At 45.0% G+C, this 14,660-nt stretch overlaps 1 protein-coding gene and 1 long non-coding RNA gene across 4 annotated transcripts; one reads left to right on the plus strand and one right to left on the minus strand.

The window, feature by feature from the left end:
* Positions 1-269: 269 nt before the first annotated feature.
* CALCB (calcitonin related polypeptide beta) lies at positions 270-9,689 on the minus strand. Of its 3 annotated transcripts, XM_013957811.2 has the most exons (5): positions 9,654-9,689; positions 4,690-4,784; positions 4,210-4,341; positions 1,148-1,335; positions 270-844 (listed from the first exon to the last, which is right to left on the minus strand). In XM_013957811.2, the coding sequence occupies exons 1-4, from the start codon at positions 9,672-9,674 to the stop codon at positions 1,173-1,175; spliced, it is 411 nt and encodes a 136-aa protein (XP_013813265.2). In that variant the 5' UTR covers positions 9,675-9,689; the 3' UTR covers positions 270-844; positions 1,148-1,172. The 3 variants fall into 3 exon arrangements, with proteins under 3 accessions (XP_013813265.2, XP_067152186.1, XP_067152187.1); XM_067296085.1 differs by lacking the exons at positions 270-844; positions 1,148-1,335 and adding an exon at positions 2,837-3,395; XM_067296086.1 differs by lacking the exons at positions 270-844; positions 1,148-1,335; positions 9,654-9,689 and adding exons at positions 2,837-3,395; positions 5,688-5,704.
* Positions 5,610-8,466, plus strand: LOC136992068 (uncharacterized). Its single transcript, XR_010884066.1, has 3 exons — positions 5,610-5,667; positions 7,268-7,352; positions 8,393-8,466. It is a non-coding gene; the product is annotated as an uncharacterized lncRNA (long non-coding RNA).
* Positions 9,690-14,660: the final 4,971 nt, after the last annotated feature.

The raw sequence follows: 14,660 nt of genomic DNA on the forward strand, positions 1-14,660 counted from the left end.
TAGGCTGTTTCACCTTGACTATGTCCCATGTTAAACCATTTTGTCTTAACCTACATATAATGCAGTTTTTCTCCCTAGTTTTACTGAATGGAACTGCAGCTTCTTTTTATTTTTCTAGCAGCAGTCTCACTTATTGGTATCTTTTTGAGTCAATAGCTTTGAGCTATTGCTTTATAAAAATAATAGGCAGCTATTCTTTCTAGTCTGAACGTTTGACTCAAAGCGCACAGTTTAGTTAATAAGGCTCTAGCAGACCTATAGGCCATCTGAAATGCAATGAGGCTGGGTTAGTGCCAAGTGGTTAAGTAAGAGTGTTCAAATGAAAAACCAGTTTCTCGACCCACGTGTATCTAAAAATACTTTTTTTAATTTTTGCGTAAATTCACAAGTGATACAATATTGAAGTTTTTGGTTTTCTTTTCTTTTTTCTTTTTTTTTTTTAAACATACTTTACAATCAGGTTAGTTAAGTGTTTTACATCAAGGCACAGCACACCATATTATACACATATGCCTTGCCAGGCAGCAATTTAGTATAATCCCCAAGTTTTGGCAGTAGTGCCAGGATAAATAGCATGGATCACATATATGCTAGAAGATAAATAAATAATAGATGCTGTCACATTTTATTTGAAATAGAATTGCATATAAAAAGAATATACAATAATTTAACTTGAATAACTAGAATCTCTTGTACTGTACATAACAGAAGAGTTTTCATTTGTATTAAACAAAACATTTTCAATATTAGGATGCAAAATTAATCTTCTTTTTGGCTGTCTTGATTTATGGAGAAGAGTTGCTTTTGTTAGAAATGAAAGTTGGATTTTCAGTTTCATGACAATCTGAAAGAAACAAATCCAGAGTTACAGGTATGTTGATAATGAATATTACTGATAAAATGAATAAGTATTTTCAAATTGTTGTTTTTAGTTAGTGCCCTGTGAAGCTAGATAACCAAGTAGTACATCTATGAAAGCTCTTTTTCACAGTTTAAATAAGCTACAATTTATTTTTAGCACTTTACTACATTGTTACTTGTCCAGTTTTTAGGAGATGATCACCATAGGTCTGTTACTCATCCAGCAGAACTAAAATTCTACCAACTCCAAAGGCTGCAGATTCTATGCATATTGCAACATATTTACCATCTGCACGTTAGCATTCTGCTGTTTATATTTGAACACTTCTTCTTCGCCTGCCAAAGGCCTTGGACCCCACGTTGGTTGGTACGAAGTTGTTCTTGCCGACTCCCCCCGAGCGGCTCAGGAAGTCCGCCAGGCGATGGGTTACGCAGGTTGCTGTGTTGCACGCCCTCTTCTGTGCCGTCACACTGCTTTTCAACATGAAAACAAGGAGTTAATTCCCAAATACCTATGCTGAATGCATCAGAACTTCAGTAAGGGATGTTATGCTGGGAAAGATTTTTCTGTAAGAGAGCAAGCAGGCTCACTGAGCAACAGGCATTTCCAGCTTCAGCCTGCTCAGCTTGCAAGCTCCGAGAGAGGGGTTGGGTTCTTTTGGGGGGTTTTTCCCTCCCCTTTTCCTCCCTTTCTCCCTAACTGTCAGACTCGGTTTATGAAAGGTGGCTGAGCCCTCCCTTTCTTGGGCAATCAGACTGAAGACTTTAAACCAAACTAGTCCTTCAGCGACACCTGAGCTGTACCCTGCCACCAGCAAGTAGCTGTGGCTAACAGCAGTGCTGAGGAGGTGCAAGCCTGAGGGTTTCGGCCAATCCCCCTTTCCTCCAGCTTGGATCTGTGCTTTGTTTGCACTGCTGCTGAAGGCAAGCACTCGCAGTTGGTTTTGACTTCAGTTCAGCACCTAAATCCCTTAATAGCCCCCTCCAAAAATGTGAAATCCTAGTGTCACTGAGAACTATGGGACTTCTGTCAGGGAAATTTGTGCAGGGCTGTACCTGCACACCCACTGCTCGTTTGGTCTCCTAGACTTACTTTTCAGAGCTGAACCACACAAACATGCTGCTTCCACGTACCTAATGGCTGACACCCTGCTCGAGTACAGCGCTTTAACGTGCTAGTTCTGTGCCTACAGTTAGACTGTAACTAATTATTTTGTTAGACAGGGTACTTCAGGACATACATGTTCATACTATCCCTGCCTAAAGGAGTTTTCTACTAATGATTTTTTTTCTTGGGGGGGGGGGGGAGGGATTCTGTTTAAATACACATTACAGAACTGAGCTCATTAACAATAACAATATCGCTTGTAACATCAAGGCCATTTTTGGAACAAGCCTCTGATTACAGGAGAGGTGCTGCAAAAGAATAACAGTAAAGAAGTACTGATCTGTGAGGAACAGCCAATGAAAATGCCTTTTATAAATACAAGCTAACATATAATGCAAGTACTACAAGAAAAATCCGGTTGTGTCTCCCAACGTACAGTTCACCAATGTGGTATTTTAAAGATATTTGGATTTTGAATATATTAGTGTAAAGACCTATCATAAAATGAGAAGGAAAAATGAAAAGAGTATTAAATTCTTACCTGGAGGTGTTCAGTACTCAGTTTTAAACAGGTTTACATTTCAAGTTTGTTTGAACAACTCTCTATGAGCCTCTCCCGATTCCTTTGCTTCTCAAAAGCCTTGCTAGCAGGATTGTATGCATGCCTGATTACATCAATCCATATGAATGTGTGTATATATGTAATTCCAATTTTAAGTTCTCTTTGTACTTTATTACCTTATTCAACTATTCTAGAATTACTGGCATTGTACTGCCTCTCTAGAGCTTTAAGACAACTTGTAAAGTTTTTTAGCCTTATCTAGAAATCTCATGATCTAAACAAGTAATTAAAACAAGGAGATCTAATCCTTATAGAAAAATAGGTTTATTGAGTAAGTGCATGGGCAGGCATGAAAGAAAAGTCTACTTGTACATTTAGTAGCCAGAAATGAAGAGCCTCATTTAGGGTTTTTTTGTTTTGTTTTTTTGTTTTTTAAGTGAATGTCTAAGAAAATCATTTGAAATTTCAAGGCAATGCTGTTCATTCTTGCTTATTTTTTCCCCTAGCCTGATATGCATGTTATGTACTCTGTCTTCCTAACATTAGGTCCACCTCAAACATTCTCTGTCGAAAACAGAATCAAAAGAACATAGCAAAGTTAGCAATCAAAGTTAGATCCACATGCATCAAGTTAAAAAAAGGGAGAAGGGCAGAAATAAGCATGTCTAGTTGTCTCCTAGGGGCTCCCCATAGTTTGCATAGCGTTCATGGTCCGGGTCACTCAGCACACTCCGTTTCTTGCCAGGAGTTCCAGCCCCGACGTCAGTGCGAGGGTAAGTTTGCAATTTGTGCAATTCTTGAGACAGTTTGCCCAGCACACAAGTACTCAGACTGGCACAGCGTTTGGAAATAGGTCTATCCAGGCTGCAGGGGGAAAGAAAACATGCCCAAAAGAAGAGTAGTTTCAAACATGCGTGTTCATGCATTCCTTCCCTAACAAATAACTACAGTTAGGAGAGAAACAAACAAAAAATTGAAAGAAAACAACCCCTCACATCACATTCCATGCAAGGAAGGTCCATACAAATGCAGTCAGAAGGAATACACCATTCTTCAGTCAATTCACTAAAACTTCAGTTCAAAAAGCAGGTTGATCAGCCTTTCAAAGGATGCTGGTAGTTAGGGGACAGGGATTTTTACTTTCAATGTACTCGGCATGCTTCAGTCTCTCATTCATCATCACCATGCTTCGCAGTACGAGTCCTGTTAGGGTAATGCAAACGCTCCAGCATGCCTTTGCCCTATGGGAGAGGGGCGCTGCGTGCACTGGGAGGAGTACCTCGCTCCTGCTGGTGGCTCTCCATGCCCAACAACAGCATGCACTTGCACGACAGAGAATCCAAGAGTGACTGGATGGCCCCTAGCACTCCCACTAGGAAAACATACCTTTTGCTGCTATATTTTAACGCAACCCCCTCATTCAAGTTCAAATCGCCCTCCATTTTCAGTTGTGAGAGACAGATAGAAGCAGGTTAATAGGTGGAAGCCTTTCCCCTGGTAGCAACATGAGGGGATGTCTCTGCAGCATCATCCTTTTCCGAGTCAGCGAACAGAGTTAGCCATAACCCCAGAGAAGGGGACGTCTTAGCCTGCAGAGGGTCTACTCAGGTGGCTCTCGGTGGAGATCAGACACATGGTCCTCCCACCCTCCTCTCAGCCCCGGGACCACAGTCCTTACCTATTGCCCTCAGAGACTTGCTCCAGCTCTTCTGCTGTCATCTGTATGAACTCTTTCACCAGTGCACTTAATAATCTCCGAGCTTCATAATCACTTAGCGTCACTCGATCTGTTACAGACTCTAAGCCAGGTCTAGGCAGAAGCAAGCAAAACAGGGTGAATATAACCAGAGTGCTACAGAGAACTGGAGACGAGAGGCGTTGTGTCATGCATGCTGTTGACAGTATCTTTCACAGGTGTGAATATACACATCATGCTTATGCACAGCATTAGGTGTTTTATATATGTCATAAAAGAAAACATAGTATCACAAGTAATATTAAAAGAATTCAGCTTTCTCATTTACTATAATCCATTTTCTTAGATCTCTACAGAAGATTAAATATTTTGATAGCATTTGTCACTGAAATCGGGAGAAAAACTCCTTAACACCAATGTAGATAAAGCACTCAGCAACAGGACCAGCTCTTTGCTTCGTACCTGACCGGGGCTGCCTGGAAGCTGTCCATCTGGCACACAACCAAGGCAAAGACAGCAAGGAAAGATGAAATCTTCAGCATAACCATGATTTCTCTCTACAACAAAGAGGTACATCAAGCAATTACCATTTTCCAACCCTCCCAGTCCTATGAGATCTGCTAGAGAGGTCATCTTTTCTGACACACAAGTAGCACAAATGCTAATAGCCTTTTCTTATATTACCTTTTAACTTCCTTTGATTCCTGCTATTTTACTTTGATTTTCTCAGAGTTTTAAAATAACTTAGAACTGTTACAGGTGATTAAAAAGGCAGCTTTTCAGAGCTGCAGTTCTGTCTGTAGTGCTTATTCAACTTAACACAGAATTACTCTCAAATTCATGCAAAACACTTTCCTCTGACTATGCATACAATATCAAATTCAGTGTGTCAAACAGGCACAGTTACAGGGAAAGAGTCACACAAGAAAGCAGCGTTCAATATTTTTTAAGAATTAAGTGCCATTGTTAGCACTTTACCTGAAACTGCTTCTTTCTTGGTACCGTTAGCACACTAATATCCCATCTCAAATTACACTATAAAAATTAAGTAAGTTCAGTTTCAAAAAGCGTCCCTACTCCGAGACCAGAAAAAGGGCAAGTTCAGAAAACGTATTCGCGAGAACAAGCGAAGTTTTCAGAGATGATCACTGAACGCTTTTGCTCTGACGCGCACCCCTGCTTCCCACGGCACCGGCGCCTTCGGCTGCGACGAGCCCGCACTACCCTCGCCCCGGCTCGGGGAGCGCTCCGCGGCTCTGCGGGCGCCCGGGCCGCCGCGGGGAAGGACAAGAGACGGCGACTAACTCTCCTCGCCCCTCTCCGCCTCCCCTTCCGCAGGGCCGCCCCGCACGCCCGGGAGAGCGCAGCGGCGCCCCGGGCAGCAGAAGGGAGCCCAGCGCGGAGCGGCCCCGCGAGACCCGCTGCGATGAAGCGGGAGAGGTCAGGAGCGCGGTGCTTACCGGCGTGCGGACCCGCCGTGCGGTGCGGTGCGGAGCGGTGCAGGCCCGTGCGCGCCGCCGAGCCGCGGTGCCGCGCGCTGCCCGCCGGCTCCCCTTTATACCTGCCGCCGGGGCAGCGCGCGTGGGCGCCCGCGCGGCCCTCGCCAGCCAATGGGGAGCTCCGCCGCCCGCCGGGAACCCACCCGCCATTGGACCCCGAACCCCAGCTCCGCGGTTACGTCATCGCCCAGCCCGTGAGCGTCCCATTCACAAAATCCGGCAGTGACTTGGCCAGGCGCGGCACCCCATTTGCATTGAGGTCACTGCGCGCGCGGGGGGAGGGCGGTCGGGCATTACCGCCGCGCGGGGAGCCCGCCCGGGCCATTGAGCTGCGCGCCCCGCCCCGGCGCCGCACGCGCCAGGTGCTTATTAGAGGCGACATCTACTGCAAAAGCTACTGCATTGCAGGCAGGGCAGGACGGGGCCTCGGCCGCGGAGGCTGTTTCTGCTGCGGAGCCATCAGCGGCTCCGGTAGCGCTACCGAACAGGCGGCGAACGACTTCTACCCTCACTTCGCGCAGTTTAGTAACGCGGGTTGCCGTTTCCTGGGAAGTCCCCAGGCCGGGGGCAGGCCCCGCTCGCCGGCTTCTCGCTCTGGAGCCTTCCCGTCACTAAATGCACTTGCTCGCACACCGCTTGCAGAAGCCCGGAGGCTGAGGAGCTTCCCCCGGGGGTGCCTCGGAGCCCGCTTGCGCAAACCCTCGTTCCCCTCAGTGCGGCCCCGCTGGAGATGCTGCCCGCAGCCCCCGGTTAGCGCTCGGGCGGGCCCGTGGGGCCGGCACGGCCGGGGGTGCCGGTCGCAGGTGACGCGGGGCGCAGCGGGGCGCTCGCACCGTCTGTCCCTCCGGGGCTCGCTCCCCGCGTGAACGCACGTTCCCCGAGGAAACGCTCCGAATAGTAATGAAAATAATATAAATGCCTTTAAGGGCAGGTGCAGCGTCTTTCCGTAGCCCACGCCGCGCACCTCGCGGTGCACGGAAGAGACACGGGGAAAGGGGCGGATTTCCCCCGCCTTAGCGCCGAGCCCGGCGCAGCGGGGCGCCGCGCAGCCCGCCCCGGAGGCGGGCGCTGCCCCCGGCCGCGGCGGCAGCGGCGGGGATTAGCGGGCAGCTGCCCGCCGCCCCATGCATCACCCCGCCGAGGGCCCTCTGTCACGGCCCGCCGGGCCCGCACCTGCCGCTCAGGATGTTTGTCCGCCTCCCGCCGTGTTTGCCGAGGCGCCGCCAATATCCGCCCGGCGGCGCGGCGGGGGCGGCTGCTACGCGCGGCGCAGCGGGGCGCAGCGGGCTGCTGCCCTCCCGCGCCGCGGGGCGGCCCCGGGAGCCGCCGAGCGCCGTCCTGCTGCAGCGGCGGCCGGTGCCCGGTAACGGGAGCTGACACGGTGTCGCTCCGCTTCTGCAACGCGCTGAGACCGCACGTCCGGCTGCCGCGGGGCAGGCGCTGAAGGCAGCTCTTCTGAAATCCACACCTCTCTTTTGGCTGCTTAAAAGGGATGGGCGAGTTTTCCTATTGACGTCTTGGCTTTTCTTCGTTTTTTACAGAACCCGAAGATACGGCTAACTCCTGGTGGTAAAAATAGTGTTTTTCACCTGAAGGTGAATAAAGTCCGAGATGAGCGCAGAACAGGTATTCTTTTGTTAATGCCATTTTAGCTTTGAAGAGTACAAAGAGGAACACAAACATATTGAAAACACGGGCAGTTCACTGATTCTCCGGGGGAGGCTTCTGCGCTTCGTTGTTGCCGCCGGCCCTCGGGGCTGCCCCCCTCCGAGCGAGCCCTTCCCCTTCCCTCCTCGGGAACGCGCCGCGCCTGTGGGCGCTGCCGCAGCTCCTGCCTGTCCGCTTTTTGCGGAAGGGTGATTGCAAAGCGGGTTAGGGCTTTCAAATGACAAGTAATTCTTTTCTCGTCTTAAGTTTTCCTGCGTTACGGTCCCCGGCGGGGGGCAGGTCTTTGCGCTCCGTGACCTGCAGCCCGCAGCAGCGAGAGCGAAACCAACGCAGAGCCGCCCCGTGGCGGTGGTTGAGTGCAAACTCTCCGGGCGATGTGTGATGCGAGCTCGCTCCGTGCCCACGCGCGGGGTTTGGGGGCTCCTCCCGGGCCTCCGCGCCCGCGGAGCCCCGCGCGGACCCCGCCCGGCCCTTTGCCTCGCTGCAGCCGCGTTACTCGCGGCGGAGGCTTCCTCCCCCCACACACACACCTGGAGTTTTCGTTTTAAATAGCGGGTCCATCACACTCATTCCCGTCGAGATAATCTTTAAAAGTCTCCTGGAAGAGGGAGTTGAAGTACTTGATTTAAAATCTCTTGCTTTTCCGCGAATCCTATTCTGCTTTTTAAGCTAGTCTTTTTGAGGTTGCAGTTCGTTCCTTAGTTTACGAACATTTAACATCCCAAAGTAGCATCTAAAGAAACGATTCAGCATTACTTTCACTGCTTCAGTCTCAAACACCACTATTCTTTTCCCCTTCCTCTGTTAACAGTCAATCGCTAACATTTCTTTGGGGAATTTACACCTTGTCTGCATAGAATATTCCTGTTTTAACCTTAAAAATTGCAGACAATTCTGTAAGAATAGTATATTTCAACTCTTGGGGGGTGGGGGGGGAAATGCCTATCTCATTTTGTCTTGTGGCTGATTCCAGTTAATTCAAGTACTTTTCTTGCCAGTGCAACTCAGCCTCGGACTGGAGCCTGTGGGATGCAGTGATTACAAGATTTTGGAGGCCAGCATTTCCGCTTTAAGCTTTCACAGGAAGAAACGTAAACTTAAAGCAACAGGTATTAAAACCAATAGATATACTTTTGTGCACATACACACATATAGATGAAATAGTATCTGCAGGTTGGCAAGCGCTCTGGCTGCTTCTTGCCAGAGCTAATGCTCCCAGCTGGAGCGCTTGTCCTTTTTCCCCTCAACTGTGTGTCTGTTAGTCTCACCAGACACATTTCCTCCTTGCAAATCTCTCTCTATTGTACATAATGTGGAGAAGAAAGTATACCAAATACAAAGAACTTTAAAGCCTGGTTTGTCCATATCTGGAAGTTGTGAAAGGGATAGAGGGCTGTCGCAGGGTAATGGTCTCCTGTTGCTGGATAAATCCAAAACTAAAGGTTAAGCATTCATGGAAAAACTAGCACAGAGGGGTATTTATGAGCACCCCACGAGGAAAGCAAGACACTTACTGGAACAATCCGTTTCAAGGAACTTGTTCTACATTTTTCAGTGGCTGATAATATATCAGGTAAAATAATCAATGGGTATGGGTTCAAAGTAGATGAACTTGAAGAGCTACAGAAAGACTGCATTTTTTAAAGAAATCTGATTATATAAACAATGTACAGCTCCAAGTAAAAGGAATTCCCATTCAAAGAAATTAGTTTAAGTTTCTAGGGAGGAAGAAACAGCTGTCTCTACATTAGATACAACTCCTGTTTAAATCATGTCAAATAGTAGAATTTTTTAACTAACACATTTTAAAGTGCAACCATTTTCTCCTACTTTAAGCATTCCCATTATGTCAATAAGCTGCAGACACTGCAGTGAGGTTCTTAACTGTTACCAGCTGACACGATCTTAAACAAAAATACTGTATCTACAGGGTATGTTGAGATTTTTGTTCAATTATAAAATGTAATTTTTCAAGATAGACAAGACTCTGAGCTGCACAGACACAATTTCCATTCCCAATAATGGCTGCATATCTGACAACAGGGGACCCTAAAAGGATAGACAGGGACAGTGCCACAATCCATAGATACAGCAAGCTCCTCATGATGGAGGTGAGCATGATTCATGTCTCTGCTCTCTCTAAGCCTGATCTTCATAGTACCCAATTAAGCCTTTCGTAGATGAGGACGTTTCATGACAAAACCAGCTGTAGAAATCAAACAACCTGTTTCTACAAAGAGAAGCCTGAGAACTACTTACCTGTGTTTTGGACGGACCCATAGGCTATCGAATTTGGCATCCTGTCTCCAACAACAGCCAGAAAGCTGTTCTGCATGAGACAGCTCTACAGAGCACGCCGCACGCTGGGGCAGTGAGCGCTAATGAGCCCCTGTGAAAGCACCATTCTAATACCGGGCGGCAGTCAGCTCTGCAGAAGGGGATGTAAGGTAACAGTGCCGTGCTGTTGTAAAAGCAAGCTGTATATTAACAGGAGTACCATGTTTAAGACATAAGAGGTAATTCTTACACTCTGCTTGTCATTGATGAGATCCCAGCTGGTGTACTCTGTTCAGTATAGCATGCCATACCTCAGCACAGGTGCGGACAAGTTAGAGAAACTCCAGAAAAATACCAATAAGAATTATTAGAGATCCCATAACATGATTTAGGAGAAAAAAAAATGGAAGAATGGGGAAGCATTTAGCTAAGAGAAGAAAAGACTATGGAGAAACATGATAATAGCTTTCAAAAATATAAATATTTGCCATAAAAAAGCAGTAATAATCTACACTCTGTTACTATGTTCAAAAATATATGGGCTTAAAAGGCAACAAGGGATATGCCACACATTAGAAGGAGCTTTCTAAAATTATGAATAATGACATATAAGAATAGGTTGCATTGCAGTTACAGCATGTCTATTACTGGAGGATTTTATGCCATGGTAGTCTAACATCTGTCAGGAAGAACATATGTATAGTTGATCCTGCTTTGGGGAAGGAACATGGTCTACTAGATACACTCTTGCCATCTTTTCCATCTCCATTTTCTGTGATTCTGTAATTTTAATAGTTAGAGATTGATTTAAACTCTGAAACATAACATCAGATATATCATCCAAACTTTTGTTAGCATTAGCTTTTGCAAAACTTACATCCTTAAATTGTCTAATCTCTTGCTTTATTCTGTTTCTATAGTCTCCTCAAAGGCCATATTCAGATTTAGAATAAGTAGGCTTCAAGCTTATTCACACAAATAATGTTTCACACATTGTCCTTGTAGTTTGGTTTAAATTTGGCCAACAATGAGAGCCTATTTTTATAAAATGGAGTAGTTTCCTGAGAGCCACAGTACTGATCTAGATCTCAGCACTGCAGGGTTCCCTTTTTAACATAGATCAAATCTGGATTTAGGCCGCTTCAGTGATGGCTACTTTCTCAAGAGTGGAACTGCTATTGGAATTAATTACTGGAAAATCCGTGAATCAGTCTGGAATCAAGCTAAGTTCTTCCGAAACGCCTTAGGAAAGCTTCTAGGCTGACCATCAAAAGTCATTTTAAACAGAAGTTCAGTGCTAGATTGCTTTAATTTCATGGAAACATTCCTACTGAGCTTTGGTTTTGCAGAAGTTTTACTGTATATTTTCAAAATTTGGTGCAGAATAATGAGACACACGGGGTCACATTCTGTCCTGCACGGAGGTTTGCTTGGCCAGGGAAGAGGGACAGGCTGCAGGAAGCTGTCTGTGGCTTTATCCTCTTCCGTCCTGTGTAACCATAGCTCAGCTTCGGAATCGTGTAGCCGAGGCTGCAGCCCTAACTCCTGCCACCTGGCAGCACACTCCACCCTCTGAGAACTGGCAAAACTCAGCAGCGCTCCAGCCAGACCCGCTTCGGCCTCGGGCTGTCACTCCACCACGCTGATGAGGGGAGCTCGCAGCTCACCGGACACAGCGTCAGCCCTGCAGCGTGACTAGGGTAACGCAACGGAGACAGACTGTGGAGGAAAATCTGGATCTGTTTCAAGTTCAGTACCTATTTCTACTTCAGTTTCACGCATTCTCCAGTTAAGATAAGAGATCAACAAACTCCTTATCGGGAAGTGACCTCTGAACACAAAACTAACCTTGTTAAGCAATAGCATGGTTATAAACCTTTGCCTGCACAAGTGTTCTGTTGCTATCCTACATGTCATAAGAGCAGGTCAGCAAAATATGGCAAGAGATATATGCTAAATCCTCAAGTTAATCTAAAGTTTGTTCTTGGCAGGATATAAGGATGGTGGAAGATCTCATGTTATCATTTTATTCTTAGTCTTGAGAGTGAGTGAATAGCGAGATCCGATTAGAGTCACGGTGTAACTTAATATTTTTATCAGTCCTGTCCAGGACCATTCAGTTGCTCCAGCATTACAAGACCCTACAGCTATACATCCCTGCTGGTTCCAGTAATGCCATCTATATGAGGAGGACCAGGCGCATTTCTTTCTCAGCTGACTGTTTAATTGCTAGTCACCTGACAAAAGGAACTTGTGCAAGGGCAACAATATTGCCTGCGCCCTTCGCTACGTGAGAGACTGAAAAAGATCTCTCTCCTTACAGAGCTGATAGATAGTACATAAAGGCAAAGGCTACTACCATAACATCTGCTGAGCTACTTACAGCCCAGTTTCTGGGAACTGATAGTCCTACGAGGCTATCAATTAAAAAGATAAATTCCAGCATATGCTTGAAATTGGCCTAAGTATACCCTGAAAGCTCAAAAGCCAAACAGCAACTAAAATAGGCCAGAAACATTTTTGAAATTATAATCTTGAAGTCAGCATCATAGTTTTCTGAGTTTGACGATGTTAAATGTTTAGGCATAGTAGAACTGTGATTAAGGAAATGTTTATTTTCAGCAACAGAACAAACTCACAAAGGAAAACATTAGATGGGTTTTTCTGTTTTAGCAAATCTATAAAGCTCCATCATCATTATAGGCTTATAAGGAGATGTTGTAATCTAGAAGCTGATAATTTGTTATGATGATACAGGTGTGTTAAAAAGAGCTATGGAACTGTAATAGATAAAATCTGCACATGACTAAGCTTCTCAGCAGGCTTATGAAATGAATTTCTTCAGGCTGTTCAGTGCATGTGTATTTTACATGTGTCTGTACAGATCTCTTTCTCTCTCTCCCCTCCCCTCCAGCCAAGAAAAGGAGCAAAATCTTTACAGACCAGTCTACAAAGAAGTTGTTTTCTTGTATGATATTTTATAAACAATGGTGTGACTTAACTGGACAGAGAAGTCATTGTAGGAAGGGAAAGAACTTCAGCCTGATAAGTGTTTACCTTCTTTTTTTCCAGAAGTGCAGTAAAAAATATCAGTGCTAAAGACAAAGCAAAAGCCTGTTTAGACAGTAATAAGTATTGTGGCTCTAATACAAGTTGGTGAGCTATTTAATGGATCTTGGAAACTATTTTTTTTTTCCCCAAGAGTGTAACAGAGGCATCATCAGGATCTTAATATTGTTACTAAAGAACAGTCACGTCTATCAGTGTATTTCTTCAAATTCCCTTGAAGTACAAAGCTGCTTAGAGCTGTGTACTCGCTTCCTGTCAATGGATCACTTTCTGCTTTTATTGCTAAGACTTAGGAGCACAGTCATCTTCTGTTACTTGATTGTCTCCAACTTCTCCTTATAGAATTTATAATGCAAAGTAATTGTGGATCCTGATGAATAGACTGTTTTAGAAGAATTTAATAAAGATACATGTTTTAATCGGTTTCTTTATTCAGCCATCATTTTTATAGTTAAAATTAAGAAAACCTATTACTCATCCTATGAGTTTGCTCAGTTGATCATCAATGATTAAGATGAGTAAAACCTTCCTAAAGCAGCAATTCAGCACAAACTGCTTCACCCCCCTCCAGCAAAGAAAGAAAAAAGAACAGTCGGAGAGTGGCAAGGAATCGTGCCCTTGGGCAACCCATTGGAGGTTAAGTCTTGCAGCCCTAAATCCGTGTTCGTGATTTCAGCTGTTCATGAGGATTTATATATCACTTATTTCTGACAACTTTCAATTGCATTTATCCATGCTAGTCCTTTCTCCCCTCTGTTTAATCATGTATCCTGTAGAGGTTCTCAGATCTTTAATCTTGGCTGACTGACCGGCTTTTCACGTTTGGCTTAGCCAAAACTGACTTCATTGTTCTGCAGTAGTGCTCTTCATTTTCTCATCCTGTGTTGCAGTGAGTAATACCACCATCTCTTCTGCATCACCAAAGCTCAAATGCTATAAAGTCAGTTTTGATTGTTCTCTCTCCCGCTTAAAGATAATAGTCAAAGCTTTTCTGCTTTCCTCTCCATAAAAGTCTATTCCTTCCTTTTCAGTCAAACATACAGATTTTTCTTCTGTATCTCATTTTCCTCTTCTTGGGTCTTTACTGTGCTGAATTTGTTTGTGGTTTTCCCTTCAAAATGCTCACTGTGAAAATTGTCAATCTCCTTTCCTTTCTTTCCTTACACAGATGCAGTGGAAAGCATGATCATTAAAACTTTGGGTGCATATTAAATATTACATGCTCAAGTAACAGAATATTGAAGATAAAATGTAAAAAGCAATAGCACTTCTTCCTATGTTTCCACGGACATTTTAAGAACTAGGTAAGTATCATCTTATCTACAGGAATCAAGCAGGAAGAAAAGTATCGGCCTCTTTTTGTTTTCTCCAAAGACAGAGGCTTATATATGTAAGTGATTCACATCCTTTTAACTGACACTGCAGTAATACCATATAATTACATACCATATAATTGCATGATGTATCTGTCACATAAATGTTCTTACTCCCATTATAATCAACAGTAAGATCATTATGCAAGTTAATCCTGTGTAATTGTCTGTAGGCTGTGAATTAGTCTTTCTCACACTGTTTTGAAGTATTTTCAGCTCAGCCAGTCTGTGTACCTCTATTCACCTGCACATGCTGAGCTGAAGTGTCTGGAGACCCCCTCTTTGTTTAAATATGTGTAAATAATTAGGTTCAATTCAATCCATTTGATGTCGCATGCTACAGCACAACTGCTCAAGCACACTGCACATCCTGTTTGTCCTGAATCTTTTGCCCTCTTGTGAGAAATCTTAGGGCACTGACACTGAAATGCCGACATTTTTGCGGGAATGGCCTAGTTACGTTGGAGTCAAGATACCAGGCACTGTCACATTGAAAGAAAGCATGAATAAATAACTTAGAAGTACAGGATGAGAGATACACACCCCC

The sequence above is a fragment of the Apteryx mantelli genome, chromosome 4 (assembly GCF_036417845.1).
Source record: "Apteryx mantelli isolate bAptMan1 chromosome 4, bAptMan1.hap1, whole genome shotgun sequence".
Lineage (NCBI taxonomy): Eukaryota > Metazoa > Chordata > Aves > Apterygiformes > Apterygidae > Apteryx > Apteryx mantelli.

Bases quoted from the DNA above. Each gene is read 5' to 3' on its own strand.
- CALCB (XM_067296085.1), bottom strand. From the start codon at position 9,674: ATGGGTCCGTCCAAAACACAG. The intron at 4,785-9,653 runs GTAAGTAGTTCT...TCTTTGTTGTAG, and splicing joins TGGGTCCGTCCAAAACACAG to AGAGAAATCATGGTTATGCT. The intron at 3,396-4,209 runs GTAAGGACTGTG...TTCCCCCTGCAG, and splicing joins CAAGTCTCTGAGGGCAATAG to CCTGGATAGACCTATTTCCA.